The 18,620-nt window shown below is 40.2% G+C and overlaps 1 protein-coding gene across 1 annotated transcript in view; it reads right to left on the reverse strand.

Annotated features, from left to right (window-relative positions):
- The window catches only part of gramd1bb (GRAM domain containing 1Bb), a 69,065-nt gene extending 50,815 nt beyond the window's left edge, over positions 1–18,250 (reverse strand). Inside the window, exons 1-2 of the mRNA XM_036584813.1 lie at positions 18,160–18,250; positions 4,930–5,143 (exon numbers count right to left, since the gene is read on the reverse strand). Coding sequence (XP_036440706.1) covers positions 4,930–5,143; positions 18,160–18,170 — 225 coding nt within the window. The 5' untranslated portion in view covers positions 18,171–18,250. The remainder of the gene's footprint in view (positions 1–4,929; positions 5,144–18,159) is intronic.
- Positions 18,251–18,620: the final 370 nt, after the last annotated feature.

Here is an 18,620-nt window from a genome sequence, read left to right on the forward strand (position 1 = left end):
TCACTAAGCTGCAGGTAACAACTGAGACTCAAGTCTTGACACTCAAGTCACAAGTCAAGAGTGTCGAGTCTCGATTCAAGTCCAGAGATAGTGAAGGTGAGTCTCAAGTAGAGTCCCAAGTCAAAAGTCCTAAACAAGTCAGTCTGCATTCTTCAGCTAATTTAAGGCCACAACACTGAATAATGGTAACAGTACTGTAGCCTTTTAATGACAGCATGTTAGCAGCGTATGACTGTGTATTCATTCATTTATTATGATTATTATTATTATTATTATGACTATTATCCTTCCAACTAAAATACAAAATCCATGGTACACAGACAACCATGACAGGTTTAATGTATACAAACGGAATAGTGCAACTTCACATGACAAGAATTTGAAAAGTACAACAGAACTTAAAAAAAAAAAACTTTATATTTTTGGGAACACTGGGTGCATAGCGTCACTGCCCAATGAAAAACATGTATCTACATTTTTTGCGATTTTTACTTTTCTGCATCATTTGACCTCAGCAGCTGTCCTTCACGTTGTGTGAAAATATCATGATGATTGGACCAATAGAAATCCTCCAAAATTGCTAAAATAAAAACTTTTGTCCATTAACTTACATTGAAAGTAAAGAACGTTTTTGGCCTCTGCTGTAAAGTTACCATTTTGGAGATACTTGTTTTTCGTTGGAGAGCGACGATAGGGTTACAATAAAAACTAGCTCAGCACTAAAAACCACCGCTCGTTTGAATTGAATTTAGACAACGACAGAAACCAAAGTGACCGAGTTGAACAGAAAAGACAGCAAAGAGATGGTGAACATACAAAGCTGAACTTGGCTTCTTTTTTTCCGTTCCACCTTAAATGATGCAGCAGATACGTTCCTACACCATTTAAGGTGGAACAACAAATTCTAAACTGAAGCTTGCAAAAAACAAGTCAACTTTAGCCTCGTGGTGAATGTTGCGCTTGTTTTACCTGCAGAAGCTGTTAAAATTGGTCGAACAGAGATGCTGTGTCTCTTTAGTTTGGCTATCGTGAGGAAGGTGGTCAGTTCGCCTGGCGAGTTTCTCCAGTAAGACTGGAGTTTCAGTGCTGAGCTGGGCGCATTGATGCTGTTGACGCTTTGCTTGTTTCCAGATTATGGAGGCGAACTTGAGCTCTAACGCTTTTCTTGACCTCCAGAATGAAATAAACTGAATATGAGCACAGTGACAGACATCAGACGGCGCTGCTGTTTATCAGATTTACGGCAGGAAATGAATCCATTCACAGGACAGTAACTGACTCTGTAGAGTCCCGTCTGCAGTCGGACTCTGCATGTTTCTTCCACTTTGAGTCTCGAGTCTTTCCGAGTCTTAAAGCTGAAGTCCGAGTCAGAGTTCCAGTCACTGGTGTTGAAGTCAAAGTCGAGTTGCAAGTCTTTCTCGATTTTCTTGAGTGACTTGAGTCACCTTGAGTCCTCGAGTCAGCACCTCTGATAAATACACTGCCTGACATCTGAGACACTGTTTTAAGGTAGTTTTGAGAACATTACATGTAAAACATTACATATAAAAACTGAGGCTCACTGAATGTTTTGCACAGTAAATAAAATGTCTATATTTGTGTTGTAGACATTGTGACCCCTGGTTCCTATCAGCACCACTGTAAAGAAGCATGAGTCATTATTCCCTCAACAACGAACAATTTCACAACATACCACACTGAATGACTTTGTTTACATATTAATGATTTAATTATACAGAACTGTGATGTCTCTTGCCATATTACACACCCTTATTATATACTATATCAATATAATAACAATCTACAATAACCAGTATTAGAAGCTCTGAAATATATATTTAATTGCTTTGTGTAATGATGGAGGTCAGGTAAGACTGAGGTGTGGTCTGGGGGTCAGTATGTAACTGGGTCAATGGGTCAGACTCTATGGGGCTCTGATTGCAAGAGGCCATTCTAACTGATTGCTGAATCAGGCAATCACACGTAATCAGCGGTCATTTTACACCCCACTCTGCTATTTTAGGATCCACGCAGAGAATCTATCAATGTCAATTTAAGACCCAGAGTGATATTCAAGTCCTGCTGAGCCCAAACAAACACTGAATTCAACACTGTGGGTTTTTCCCTAAATGGATTCAACATGTATGAAAACATTTTTCAATCCAGATATTAGATACCAGTTAGAGCTACAAAGTGGTGGGACAGGTGGACTAGCCATCTTAGCTGATGTGTATGGCTTGTAAAACACCAATTAAGAGTTTGGACACACCTACTCACAGCGTTTTTACTCATTTTTAGTATTTTCCATGTTTTTAAAATAAAAGTGAAGCCATAAAAAAGATAAAATTCTACACAAGAGTGTCCAAAAAGGAGTTAAACAAATGTAAAATATCTTCTATTTTAGATTTTTCCAAGTCGCCCTGATGCAGATTTATACACACTTGGGGGCAGATTTACTAAGAAAGGCACTAATTAGAGACAGGGCGACACTTTGCTCTGGTGAGGGTGGCCAGTTTAGTGGGTTACCTACTAAAAGCATCCATGCAAATGAACTCAGGTGCTTAATTAACCAGCACAATATAATGGTGTGTTTCACAAAAGTGCTTTTAGTATGAAAGCCCGTTTCAGCAAGACAAGAGGAAATAAGATGTCACATCTGTCTGCTTCAAGTTCAAACTGTGACCCAACAGGTCGAAATAATGACATTTTCTCAAATTTTTGACATAGTAATCCAAACTAAATAATTATTTATTTAAATCTAGTAATTACTTTTTATTAATCATTTTTTCATTTTTTTGTTTTGTTTTTCTTTTATTTTTACCCACTCCTTTTATGACTGTTTTCGTTGATTGTTATTACACTGTTTTGTTATGCATAGTATGTCTACCGGACCCTAGGAAGAATAGCGGCTATTGTGATCATGGCTGTTGGGGATGCTAAAAATACAACCTCGTTTCCAAAAAAGTTGGGACGCTGTGCAAAATGTAAATCATTTAAACCCTGTATTTAATTGAAAATGTACAAAGACAACATATCAAATGTTGAAACTGAGAAATTTTATTGTTTTCTTGAAAAATATTTGCCCATTTTGAATTTGATGCCAGCAACATGTTCCCAAAAAGTTGGGACAGGGGCAACAAAAGGCTGGTAAAGTTGTGTAATGCTAAAAAAACACCTGGTGGTTGATTGACAACAGGTCAGTAATATGATTAGGTATAAATAAGCATCTCAGAGAGGCTGAGTCTTTCAGAAGTAAAGATGAGGAGGGGTTCACCACTCTGTGACAGACTGCACGATCAAATAGTGCAACAATTCAAGAATAAAGTTTCTCAACATGAAATAGGAAAGAACTTTTGCTTTTCATCATCTACGGTACATAATATCATTAAAAGATTCAGAGAATCTGGAGAAATCTCTGTATACAAGGGACAAGACTAAAAACCAACATTTGCTGGCTGTGACATTTGGGCCCTCAGGCAGCACTGCATTAAAAACAGACACGATTCTGTAGTGGAGATCACTGCATGGGCTCAGAAACACTTCTGAAAACCACTGTCTGTGAAAACAGTTTGTTGCTGCATCAACAAATGCTAATTAAAACTCTAAAACGCAAAGAAGAAACTGTACATAAAAAGGATCCAGAAATGCTGCCACCTTCTCTGGGCCCGAGCTCATTTAAAATGGACTGAGGGGAAGTGGAAAAGTGTCCTGTGGACTGATGAATCACCATTTGAAATTGTTTTTGAAAATCATGGACACTGTGTCCTCCGGGCTAAAGACCACTCAGCTTGTTATCAGTGTACAGTTCAAAAGCCAGCATTCATGATGGTATAGGGGTACATTAGTGATCCAGATTAGTCACCCAGACGTCTTTTTCAGGGAAGGCTTTGCTTATTTCAGCAAGACAATGGCGAACCTCATTCTGCATGTATTACAACAGCATGGCTCCGTATTAAAAGAGTCCGGGTGCTAAACTGGCCTGTCTGCAGTCCAGACCTGTCACCACTGATAACATTTGGCACATTATGAAATGGAAAATACAATAAATGATCCCCTGAACTGTTGAGCAGCTAAAATCCTGTATTAAACAAGAACAGCAAAACATTTCACTTTCTAAACTACAGCAGTGTCTCCTCAGTTCCCAAACATTTACAGAGTGTTGTTAAAAGAAGAGGTGATGAAACACAGTGGTAAACAGGCCCCCGTCCCAACTTTTTTGGAACGCATTGTTGGCATCAAATTCAAAATGGGCATATATTTTTCAAAAAATAATACAATTTCTCAGTTTCAACATTTGATATGTTGTCTTTGTAGTATTTTACTTTAAAAATATGCTTTACATGATTTGCACATCATTGCAGTCTATTTTTATTTACATTCTGCACAGCGTCCCAACTTTTGTAAATAAAATAAACAAAAAATTACTAATCAAAATGAGTTGTATTTATTTGCTAAGTTTAACATATAAATATAACAAAACATACAATAGAAAATGTGCCATCATTGTTGCACAGGCCACATTTAATGTTCTCCAAAATGTTAAATTTAGCAAAGAAACTGTAAATGTCCATTAAAATGTGCAGAAATATGTTCACTGTAACTTTTATTCAGAAAATCAACAAGACAAATAATTTGACCATGCGCCCAAACCTTTGCACACGACCTTGTCAGCTGCTGAAAACTACTTTTTGGGGGAATTTCAAAGACACTTCTTAAAAACTAATGTCAAAAAGCTTTTAGGTCAAAATATTTTTGAGATGCACAATCAACAGGTGTGTCCAAACTTCAGACTGGTGCTGTTTGTATGTCCATCAAAGTCTGGGCACTTGTTTTCTATTTGTGGGGTTTTGGTCAGTGAATGGTAGGGTGTTTGGGGTCCGTAAAGAGTGAGGATCTTGGGGGACCATCCCGCTCAACAGGCCTCCTCACCTTGGAGTTTTTGGAGCTGCTGCGCGTTGACTGTACGGAGTAAGTGCGGGTGACCAGCTGCTCCGGGGTGGACGGAGACTTGGACGTGTCCGACTGCTCCGAACCCTTCTCCACCATGTTCTCTCCCTCCAGGCTCTGCACCGTGGGCGAGCGACAGCGCTTCCGTAACACCGGAGAGCAAGCGGGACTGCTCCGGTTCGAGTTACTGGCAGTGCTGGACAAAGAGAGAGAGAGAGAGAGAGAGAGAGAGAGAGAGAGAGTGTTACTGGACTTGTGAAGAACCTCATTCACAATACTGTAATTTCAGCACATTTAATCATCACAAAGGGTCTGTTTCAGTTCAAATCCAATGTGCCGGAGCCAAAACCACAAACCGCTGCACTGTCCAGAAGTAGGAGCAATTAGTTATTTATTAACTGACATACATTTCTACAGTCCTGTATCATTCTTTGCAGTAAAAGGCAGGAACAGTGGTCAGTAAAGCAGCAGCTGTACTGCAACAACATTACACAATACGGTCTAATAGGACTATAATACAGCTACTCTCATGGCCATGAATGCTACTCAGCTATCTGAGCTAAAGGCCAGTAATTCCATACAATATAACAAGGTCAAGAAGGTCAAATATTATGGGTGAGTAACCATCAAAAGCACTGTTTGAGCTGGATTAGTTGTACCAGTGGAGGCCTTTATGAAATACAGTGAGATAAGTAAACTTAAACTTTTCAGGAGGTGAAGAACTGAAAGTAGAAAACAGGAGAAAATGTGCAATAAGTTTTACAAAAGGAGCTCCTGCACTGCAAAATTAATGTCTTAGCAAGTGTAAATATCTTAAATGTATTCAATTAATCTAATATTTCTAATTTTGAGACTGTTGTAAGAACATTGTGAGATTATTTAATTTATTTCTAGATTTTTTTTACTTGTTTTAAGCAGTTTTATCTTTAATTTAAAACTTCTTTCGCTTACATCTTTGTGAATGTGTGTAAAAAGCTTCTGAGAAAGCGTAACTAAGAGCTAATACCCCACACAAACACACACAAACACACACACACACACACACACACACACACACACACACACACAGGCCCGTTCAGTAACCCGGTTGCTCACACTGACCTTCCCAAGCACAACAGACGGTAAACGTTCTCTCGAGTTTCATTCGGGACCGAATCGGTCACTCTATACGTCTTATGCAACCGCTTGCTCGCTATTCATAACAGTCTCATAATCAGAGGTATTAGATATGTTGATTACATTTAAGATGTTTACACTCACTAAGAGATCATTTTTGCAGTGTGTAATGTAATTTGTGTGGTTTGACTGGTCATAGCCCTACTGTTCATGTCAGCATTACACCACAGGATGCACTCAATAACAATAACAACACACCTTACAACCGTGTCTCTCAGCAGGATTCAGTATTCCATTAAAGTGAGGTGGACTGGAGCCAATTACACAAACATACTCCACAATTATCACTGTAATTATCAGACTGTAAAAACTACACGCACTGCAGATTCATACTGGATTAAAATCACCCCACAATTATTACTGTCAGACTGTAAAACTACACGCACTGCAGATTCATACTGGATTAAAATCACTCCACAATTATTACTGTCAGACTGTAAAACTACACACTGCAGATTCATACTGGATTAAAATCGCTCCACAATTATTACTGTCAGACTGTAAAACTACACACACTGCAGATTCATACTGGATTAAAACCACTCCACAATTATTACCGTCAGGCTGTAAAACTACACACACTGCAGATTCATACTGGATTAAAATTGCTCCACAATTATTAGTCGGACTGTAAAACTACACACTGCAGATTCATACTGGATTAAAATCACTCCACGAAAAAAATACCAGAGACAAAGTTGCAATCCACACTTTAATTTAAAACTTCTTTCACTTATATCTTTGTGAATGTGTGTAAAAAGCGTCCGAGAACGCGTAACTAAGAGCTAGTACCCCACACAAACACACACACAGGCCCGTTCAGTAACCCGGTTGCTCACACTGACCTTCCCAAGCACAACAGACGGTAAACGTTCTCTCGAGTTTCATTCGGGACCGAATCGGTCACTCTATACGTCTTATGCAACCGCTTGCATCACAACCAGCCAATCACAAGACCTCTCAGCCACTCTACGGTTTCAGCAGGGCTTTGAGAGAGCGATGCAGACTGTGTGCCTGCGTGTACTTATCACAGTGATTAGCAGTGATAGCCACCAACTGCTCAGTGTCAAGTGTTCAGCTTTCTAAGACTCAGCGTTCAACTCTGATTGAGCAAGAACACAAATAAAAATGATTGTGGGATAAAATTACAAAATGTAGCTGATCAGCCAAGTAGTGGTTGGAGCTACAAGGCTAATGTAGCTAACAAGCAATGGAATTCATAGACATTGGGTCAAATAGCCTCTGACGAAACAGCCTCAAACATGAAGGCTTAATGGAAAAGACAAAATGGCTTCAGATGGTAAAGATTGTGTGGTATTCATAATTACATGGTATTATGTGGTATTATTAATTACAGTTTCACGGTCAAATTAAAGATGACTATGCAACGAAACCATTTGATAAGCTGGGCCGTGGTTAAAAGCAAATGTTTTGCATTCCTTGGCAAAAAAATTGCATTCCCATTCCGACATTGCCTACATTAGAGCTTTGTTTTTAGCATAGCTAACGTTAAAAGCTGTTTTCCCAGCTTCGCCAGTCTGTGCTGCAACTGTTCTCTGCAGTCTCTGTAAATGTAGCTTTTACTGTACGAGGACACTCGACCTCAGTTTCAGTTTGCGTCACTAATAACAATCATGTTTGATTTTGAGAAGCGAAACTGTCTTTATATTTCAATCCAAGATCAACATAAAATTCAATGAGCTGCTCCGTCTCTGAGCTTAAGCAAAGCACAGCTTTTGCAAGGAATTGCAAACCGTTTGCATCGTAATGCAAAACATTTGCGAGGGAACGCGAAACTTTTAACCACGGCCCCTCAGGGGCTCCATAGTAAATTAACTAATTTTATTCAAACTAAATAAATATTTTGAATGAACGAATCAAACTAGTTCAATTGCTTGTTACCACATGAAGTAGATCTAATGAGCCACTTTTTACAGTGTATGTGATGTGATGTGCATGGATACTGGAGAACTCAGTACTGGAGGTGCAAGTATTCAAATACTGAAACCACTGTTTGGGTATTTCTTATGATTCATCACAAGAAGATGGAGAACATACACAAAGCAACCACTCAGTGAAATGCCGATTTTACAGAACTGTACAACACAAAAGTTTTACTTGTACAGGGAGATTCAATCGAAAGAGGCCCCAAATATTCTGTAATAACTCTCTCCAGGACGAAGCAATCTGAACGAAACAACGTGCAATGTGCTCCTCAGTATATGGAGCTTCGAACAAGCCGGGATGCCCCTGCGTTGGAGTGATGAGGTAGGTGCCGGACAGCCATTGCGACGTTTAACCTCCGTTTTCAACTTCCAAGTGCAGACCCCCGTACGCCTTCATGAGATCACTTCCAGCATCACATGTAATACAATCGATTACACATACATCAAGGTATGCGGCGTATGTTTTTGGTTCTGATTGCTTCATCCTAACGGGAGTTACAACACAATATTCGGGGCCTCTTTCGAGTGAATCTCCCTGTATTTGCAAATAAGCATATTATGCTGTGCTGCACTGAAATGTGAGTGCCTATACCAGCAGCACTGCTGTGTCTGATCCACTCAGACCAGCCCAACACACATTAACACACCACCACCACGTCAGTGTCACTGCAGTGCTGAGAATGATCCACCACCCAAATAGTACCTGCTCTGTGAGGGTCCATGGGGGTTCTGGCCACTGAAGAACAGGGTAAAAGGGGGCTAACAAAGTATCAGAGAAACAGATGGACTACAGTCTGTAACTGTAGAACTACAAAGTGCTCCTATATAGTAAGTGGAGCTGATAAAATGGACAATGAGCGTAGAAACAAGGAGGTGGTCATGATGTTATGCCTGATCAGTGTTTGTTAGTCCTAGTCAGAAGCAAATGCATTAGCTCTAAAGTAATGTACTAGCCATAAGCGAATATGTTAGCCCTGAACTACTGCACTACCCACAAGCAGTGGGCAAAATACTCTTAATGTAAGCCCTGAGCTAACGCTTTAGCCACAAGCTACTTCTGCTTCAGTGTTGGGGTCTGTTTTAAAATCACCTGAAGAAAATGAGTGTGAACACTTTATGGAAATGAGAAAGAAAATAAAAAAGGGAATGGTTATGATTACTATAAAACATATTATGATCTGTACGATTCTTAAAAAGAACCTACTTATCATGAAAAGTTAAAATGCAATGTAAATATAATTTATTATGTAAAGCAATAAATCAGAAATGTAATCCCACAGCGTGTTAGGCTGTGTGCACAAGATGAACACACTGCTTTGTAATAGTGTGAAGCAGAGAGAGACTGAAGAGAACACATTCATATTCTTGCTGCATGAGCTGCGTCTGGACTAGGGCTATTACAGACAGACACACAGACAGACAGACCTCAGACAGCCCTGGTTCTGCACATTTTAGTGCTTTCCCTGCTTCAACATAGGATATCATGGTAAACAATACACTTTCTGAACATACTGTGGACATCGTCAGCACTTAAATAAAGCTGAACAGCTGCATGTTTTATTAAAAACAGGATATAATTAGTCCTGTTTAATTGGATTTGGACGTTCATTATGGGGACTATTTTGCCTTCCAACACCCTGTGTATATATATACATATGTATCTATCTATCTATCTATCTATATATATATATATATATATATATATATATATATATACACACACACATATATATATATATATATATATATACTATATATATATATATATATATATATATATATATATATACACCGATCAGGCATAACATTATGACCACTTGTTTCTACACTCATTGTCCATTTTATCAGCTCCACTTACTATATAGGTGCACTTTGTAGTTCTACAGTTACAGACTGTAGTCCATCTGTTTCTCTGCATACTTTGTTAGCCCCCCTTTTACCCTGTTCTTCAGTGGTCAGGACCCCCCATGGACCCTCACAGAGCAGGTATTATTTGGGTGGTGGATCATTCTCAGCACTGCAGTAACACTGACGTGGTGATGATGTGTTAGTGTGTGTTGTGCTGCTCTCAGTGGATCAGACACAGCAGTGCTGCTGGAGTTTCTAAACACCTCAGTGTCGCTGCTGGACTGAGAATAGTCCACCAGCCAAAAATATCCAGCCAACAGCATCCTGTGACCACTGATGAAGGACTAGAGGATGACCAACACAAACTGTGCAGCAGCAGATGAGCTATCATCTTTGACTTTACATCTACAAGGTGGACTGACAAGGTACGAGTGTCTAATAGAGTGGACAGTGAGTGGACACTGTTTAAAACCTCCAGCAGCACTGCTGTGTCTGATCCACTCGTACCAGCACAACACACACTAACACACCACCACCACGTCAGTGTTACTGCAGTGCTGAGAATGATCCACCACCCAAATAGTACCTGCTCTGTGAGGGTCCATGAGGGATCCTGACCACTGAAGAACAGGGTCGTAATGTTATGCCTGATCAGTGTATATATCACTCCACTAAAATATGTTTTGAAAAAATCCACTTTAGGCCAAAAATGTCATCTCAAAACAACGTCTCAGACATCAGGTACCATTTTATGTACTAGCTTCCTGCGAAGCAGCTTTTAGAAGAATTAAAGACTTTAGATGTCTGTTTCCCATCACTACCACTGTGAACAGTTTATTAGAACAGAGCGTTTCGCATCAAACCTCCCTGAATGGCATGGTGGAGTTTTGCCAGACCAATTCACACTGGTTTCTTAGCAGCGCAGAAAAAGTACACAAAAATTGTGCCTTGTAGAGCCCCTGAACTAATACTATGAGCTAACATGTTAGCCCTGAGCTAACACACTAGCCGCAAATTAATCCAATGCACTAGTAACAAGTGAATATGTCAGCCCTGAGCTAACTAACACAGGTCACAAGCTAATATGATAGCCCTGAACTAATGCACTAGCCCCAAGTAAATGTTAGCCCTGGGCTAATACACCAGTCCCAAGCAAATATCTTAGCCCTAAGCTAACATACTAGCCACCCGTGAATATGTTAGGCCTGAGCTAACACACTAGCCACAAGCTAGCACACTGGCCATCCCTGCTGAAAAAAAACAGCACAGACCTGCATGAATTCCATGCTGGTCTAAGCTAGTGTAGTGCTGGTTTAACTGGTCATCCAGCGTGGTCATTCTGGTTGACCAGCACACCAGCATCCAAAACACAACTATGCCTGTTTTTCTGATGACCACCATGCTGGTCTGTGCTGGTTGTTGTAGCATTGACGATACAATGATACAATACAATACGGTTCAAAACATACAATACAATACACAAAGTATAATTTTATTGTTACCGTAACTACTGTGGAAATAATATATTAGTTCTGTAGTGACGAGAGCGAGGGTCCATGGGGGTCCTGACCACTGAAGAACAGGGTAAAAGGGGGCTAACAAAGTATCAGAGAAACAGATGGACTACAGTCTGTAACTGTAGAACTACAAAGTGCACCTATATAGTAAGTGGAGCTGATAAAATGGACAATGAGCGTAGAAACAAGGAGGTGGTCATAATGTTATGCCTGATCAGTGTATATATCACTCCACTAAAATATGTTTTGAAAAAATCCACTTTAGCCCAAAAATGTCATCACACCACACCAGCATCCAAAACACAACTATGCCTGTTTTTCTGATGACCACCATGCTGGTCTGTGCTGGTTGTTGTAGCATTGACGATACAATGATACAATACAATACACAATAAAGTATGATTTTATTGTTACCATAACTACTGTGGAAATAATATATTAGTTCTGTAGTGACGAGAGCAAGGAATTCAACTGTGGACCCACATATAGACCCCTAGAATTAGAGGGGCTGAACAGTAAAGCTGCAATATTTATAATAATTCATATACTAGTGCAACAACATACACACATGCTGAGAAACTCTTGCATAGATAGATGTAGCCCTCTGGAAGTGAGGGAAGAGAGGGTGTTTCCATGGAAACAGACAGAGTGGAATCGGGTAGGTTTGGCGGAGTTTGAGGTGAAGAAGGGAGGAGAGAGGGGGAGAGAGAGAGAGAGAGAGAGAGAAAGAGAGAGATTACATAAGCAGTGTGGGTGTGTGTTGTGGCACATGGAGGACATGTGCTGCTCTTATCATGTCATGGAGCATCAGGCCAGCAAATTAGACGGCACGGGCGTCTCACTCTCACACTCTGCCAGCTAAAAAAGAAACTGTAGTAATAGCAACAATATGCACTGAGATAATGTGGATCTCTGTGTTTAAGAGTAAAAGCTGTAAACGCATCATAAAGTCAAGAAAACAGAATTATTACTGAGAACCTCTCATACACACAAACACATCAGTGACAGGCATGTACAGTATATGTACATTCCTATAGCAACAGTGGGTGGGTGGGATATTCAGTTGATGGAGCTAAATATACCCCCCTCTCCTCAGGCTACTGTCTCTGCACTGTCAACAACACATCACATCACCCAGCATTATACAACACAACAACATAATACCGTTTATCACACACAACACCCACCGTTACACCACACCTCATATCATAATACATCATGTCACATCACATCCATCATACAACAAACTGATCCATCATCATAACACCACACCTACATCATATCACACCTTCATAACCATACCATACAACAGAATATCATAACCAAAACAACACTTTCACAACCATCATACAACACAACCATCATAACACAACACCTTCACAACCATCATACAACACATCATATCACACCATCATAACCATACCGTACAACAGAATATCATAACCAAAACAACACCATCATAACCATCATACAACACATCACAAGCATAATAACACAACACCTTTACAACCATCATACAACACATCATAAAACACCATCATAACCATACCATACAACAGAATATCATAACCAAAACAACACTTTCACAACCATCATACAACACAACCATCATAACACAACACCTTCACAACCATCATACAACACATCATATCACACCATCATAACCATACCGTACAACAGAATATCATAACCAAAACAACACCATCATAACCATCATACAACACATCACAAGCATAATAACACAACACCTTTACAACCATCATACAACACATCATAAAACACCATCATAACCATACCGTACAACAGAATATCATAACCAAAACAACACCATCACAATCATCATACCACCCAATATTGTAACACAATACAAAACAATATAGCAGCATTAGATAAATCAACACCATCAGAGCCACAGACAATACCACATAAAAGCAATAAAATTATACAATAGAACACATCATAACACATCACCCTCACAACCATCGCACAACACAACCATCATAACACAATACAACACCTTCACAACCATTATACAACACATCACAAGCATCATAACACAACACAAGACCTTCACAACCATCATAGAACACATCACAAGCATCATACATCATAACACAATGCAACACCATCACAGTCATCATACAACACTTCATAACAATACAACACCTTTACAACCATTATATAACAGAACATCCTAATACAATACAACACCTTTACGATCGTTATGCAACACATCATAACACAATACAGCACAATATAACAGCATCAGATAATTTAACAATATGACAGGGACATACTACAACACAACATCATGACACCACACAACACCATCATGGCTATCATACAACACAACATAACACAATACAACACCTTCACAACCATCATACAACACAACCATCATAACACAATACAACATCTTCACAACCATCATACAACACAACCATCATAACACAATACAACATCTTCACAACCATCATACAACACAACCATCATAACACAATACATCACAACCATTGTACAACACAACACAACACCTTCACAACCATCATACAACACACCATAACACAACACCTTCACAACCATCATACAACACATCACAAGCATCAGAATACACCACATTATACAACACATCATAACACAACACAACACCTTCACAACCATCACACAACACAATACCATAACACAACACCTTCACAACCATCATACAACACATCACAAGCATCATAACAGAATGCACCACATTATACAACACATCATAACACAATACAGCACCTTCACAACCATCATACAACTCATCATAACACAAGATAACACCTTCACAACCGTCATACAACACAACACCATAACAGAACACCTTCACAACCATCATACAACTCATCATAACACAATACAACACCTTCACAACCATCACACAACACCTTCACAACCATCATACAACACTTCACAAGCATCATAACACAATACAACACCATCACAACACATAATAAAACAATACAACACCTTCATAACCGTCATACAACACATCACAACACAATTCATCACAATATAACAGCATTAGACTAACAATATCACAGCCACATACTACAACTCAAAAGCATGACACAATATGACGCCACAATAACTGTCATCACTGTGATGCTCTCCTCAACTGACAGAACTTTTTAATCCACTCTTTCAACATCCATCCATCCATTCATCCATCCATCCATCCATTACAGCATTAACACTGTCCTTTACCTGCTGCTTTACCCACTCAGCTGACCTCTCCTCATCACTGTACTGCCCACACTACCTAAACACCAAAGGCCAGTCAGAGTGTGAGTGTGTGACAGTGGACAACTGGACACTTCGCAAACACACAGACCCCCATCGCCTCTCTCTATCAGGGCAGCCTGGTGGTCCGAACCCCCTCATCATTTTCCAAACTTTCTGTGGCTGTTATTCAGGCTGGTGCCGGTCCAGCCACGGGACGGTTCCGCTCCAATTCACCGAGCCAAGGGTTCCAGGCAGTTCCGGACGACTGTTTTCTTTGCAGTACTGGCTAAGCGTGAATAATGACCATCTGCCAGGGTCTCTCACCAACACACACACACACACACACACACACACACACACACACACTTACATAAACAAGAACACAAACTCACATTCTGGTTTGCAAATAGTTTGCTGAGCAAAGAAACGTCTATGATATTTATGGATGCAACATATGTGCTAATTCTGAGAGCGCGTGTGACGCTTAGTGCAGAAGAACAAAGCTTCTCGGTAGAATTGCAGGTGCTCCTCTTTGCGTCGTCCTGTGTCAATGTTGTTTGTTGCACAACTGTCTAAGTGATGCCGCAGCCATCCATCCACTTAGAACTACCTATTATAACATGTTTATGTTATTGCTGATAAAAATAGTGATGTCAACAGGGTTATCAATGTGTACACTGTCCTATCTCAAGAAGTACTATGGTCATAGAATAGTCATATAAATCATTAGAATAAAAATAAAAAGCCGCATTCAAAGTTGTCGTAAAATCCACGATATACACACCTATGACTGCCTCACAACAAATGAATTGTATATCACTGAGCCACGTCATGGAAAAAACCCTTGTGCTGTTGATGGATTAATATTTGACTCTTATGCTGCTGGCATGGACCACTGAGTATATCATGAAGTAAGAACCCGTTTTTGTTTAAACTGAGCGGCTGGCGACTTATGTTCTTAACTAGAACTAGGCTGGTCAGCTAGCTAACAGGATAAAAGAGCCAACAGCCTAAACAACTGCATCATTAATATCACTTACGGTATGATTAACCATAAAACGACAGCATAAATGTCACTTGAATGTCTTACACGCTTCAAATGTCTGTGTTTCGGTCAGAAGTCGCGTCAAACCTAGGCTGAATCCCAAACGGCTTTGTGTTCCCTAAATAGTGTGCTAGCTAAGGAAGTTTAGAAATGTTATCATCTACAGCCAAATAAAGAGTCTCTAATGACTATTTCTTAGCTGTATTTTCCTCTGTTGGGCTGCAGGAGTCAGTATTTAAATTCCTACGTAGTGCACTATGTAGGGAGCAGGGAGTCGTTTGAGATTCAGCCCCAGTGTGAGAAGAGGGCGCCACTGGATTGGTGCTAAATCAGACTCACAGAGGTAATTTGGTGACCAAAAAGTATTTATAAAGTGAAGGTATTCACATTAAACAGTGCTGTTTTATCATATGTTCATCATTATATGACAAAAAGTTAAAAATTTATGAAATGACCGCACTATACAGCGATGGGCGACCGAGCGTTCTCCTCATTCAGCGGCCCACGGTTGTTTGGCAACAATAGCACACTCTTAAGGAACTACACTTCTTGGCAGAATACTTTTTATGTTGATTATCATTGTTAATAATATATTTTTTTTAATGTTTTATGTTGGCCACCATTTTATAAAAGCAATAAGCCTCTTGAGGTTGTGCATTACAGTGATTGTACCACAGGGAAGGCTGTTCTTAGGCATGATGCAAAGCGAACGCACGGCCTATCGTGACTTTTTGCTTTATTATACAACTTACCATTATTGGGACAAACAATGTGTCTCCACAGTTTGTTGTAGTTTTGGGCGGGAGGCGGGGTCATAATTCGTACGCACCATTTGTCCTTTACACAAAGTTAGAGGGTGAATAGACCAATATAAATGGTCCCAAATTAAATGGACCAAAAAATAATAATAAGTTAATAAGGTTTTTGCCTTCTCCTGAAAAGTTACCATGTTGGAGATATGAGGTTTTGTTCTGACAGCGACAATTTGTTTATCAACGTATGCTTTCAAACACACAAACATACTCCACCAACCTGCCTGACCGTCCCACCTACTGTCCACACACTTGAGCCCACTAACACAATGTAAACAAACACAGCTTCAGCTGTCATGCTCAAGTACATGTGCCACGTCTGAGCACATGGACACGGACGCACACAGTGTGGACCACCCGGGCCTGGAAAGACACGGAGAGAGACGTAGGTGTGGGTGTGTGTGTGTGTGTGTGTGTGTGTGTGTGTGTGTGTGTGTGGGGTCTATCTGAAGATTCTCAGTCAGGGTGTGGCAGAGACCAAACACTCACCCTCTCTACAACATCAAAACAGAGAAGATTCACCATCGTTCACTGCACGTGTCAGTTACCAGAACCAAAACAGACCACATTACACAGACCTTCTCTCTCTCTGTCTCATTTTCTTTTTCTTTCTTTCTTTTTCTTTCTCTCTTTCCTTCTTTTTCTCTTTGTCTCCCTCCCTCTACCTTTCTATCTCCCTCTCTCTTTATCTGTTTCCCTCTTTCTGTTTCTCTCTTGTTCTTTTTCAGTTTCTCTATCTTTCTGTCCATTTTTCTCTTTATATCTTTTTCTCTCTGATTATCTCTCTCTCCCTTTATCTTTCTTAACCTGTCTTCCTCTCTGCCTCCTTATCTCTCTCTCTCTCTCTCTCCCTCTTTGTATCTCTCCCTTTCTTTCTTCCACTTTTTCTCTTTTATCTCGCACTTTAGCCCTCTTTCTCTCTGTCTTTCTCTTTTTCTCTTTATTTCTCCCTCTCTCTTTCTTTCTATGTCTCCCTCACTCTTTCTCTCTATCTCTGTTTATCTCTCTGCCTTTCTTTCTGTTTCTCTCTCTTTTTCAGTTTCTCTATTTGTCTGTCTCTCTCTTTAATCTCTTTTTCGCTCCATTTATCTCTCTCTGACTCTCTCTCTCTCTCTTTATTTCTCTCCCTCTTTCACTTTTTTATCTTGCTTTATCTCCCTCTCTCTCTCTCTCTTTCTCTCTCTCTCTCTCTCTCTCTCTCGCTCGCTCTCGCTCTCTCTCACAGATTCAGATCCAAGCAGCTCAATTGGCCTAAATTTGCAATGAACAACTGTTTCTATAGTAATAAATGTAATCTACAAACAGTGCTAATAATATTCAACAACATAAATATATTGATGTATAAATATTCAAATATTGTACACATCTGTAGATATACAGGTAACACAGACACATACATACACTACAGTGGGCTGACTTGGGCTACAATTACAATATTATCTCTAAGGCTCTCTCTCTCTCTCTCTCTCTCTCTCTCTCTCTCTCTCTTTCTCATATGCACATATACACAGTTTCAGGGTGTGCCGAAGCCCTCAGCATCAAAACAAAACAAACTGTCCTGAAAGAAGCCCACCCTCTGTCTCCCCCCCACAGTCAAGCCCTTCCGCACTAACCTGGCCGCCATGTATCACGGCGCCGCTGCGCTCATCATCGCTCGGAACGAGGGAGCGGCGGGTGGAGGGAGAGGAGGAGGAGGAGGAGAGGAGGAAGAAGAGGAGGAAAGAAAGAGGGAGCATTCCAGAGGAAGAAAAAGAGACAAGCTCTCAGCACTGCTGCATCTGTGATGGAGTCTCTCTGTCACTCCTCATGCTAATGGCTGCTCTCTCGCTCTCTCTGCCTCTCTCACTCTCTGTCTCCATGTGTGGGAGAGCAGCAGTGAGTGTCGGGCTCTCAGCTGAGCTGAGTGTGCTTTCACACACACAGAGAGAGAGAGAGAGAGAGAGAGAGAGAGAGCGTGAAGAGGATGAAGTGAGAGAAAAGATGGAATAACTGAGGCACAAAGACAAAGAGAGAGAGAGAGAGAGGGAGAGAGAGAGAGACAGTGTTGGCGCAGTGTGTCAGTTGGCTCGTTAAT

Source organism: Colossoma macropomum, unplaced genomic scaffold (assembly GCF_904425465.1).
Source record: "Colossoma macropomum unplaced genomic scaffold, Colossoma_macropomum, whole genome shotgun sequence".
NCBI classification, from domain to species: Eukaryota; Metazoa; Chordata; class Actinopteri; order Characiformes; family Serrasalmidae; genus Colossoma; species Colossoma macropomum.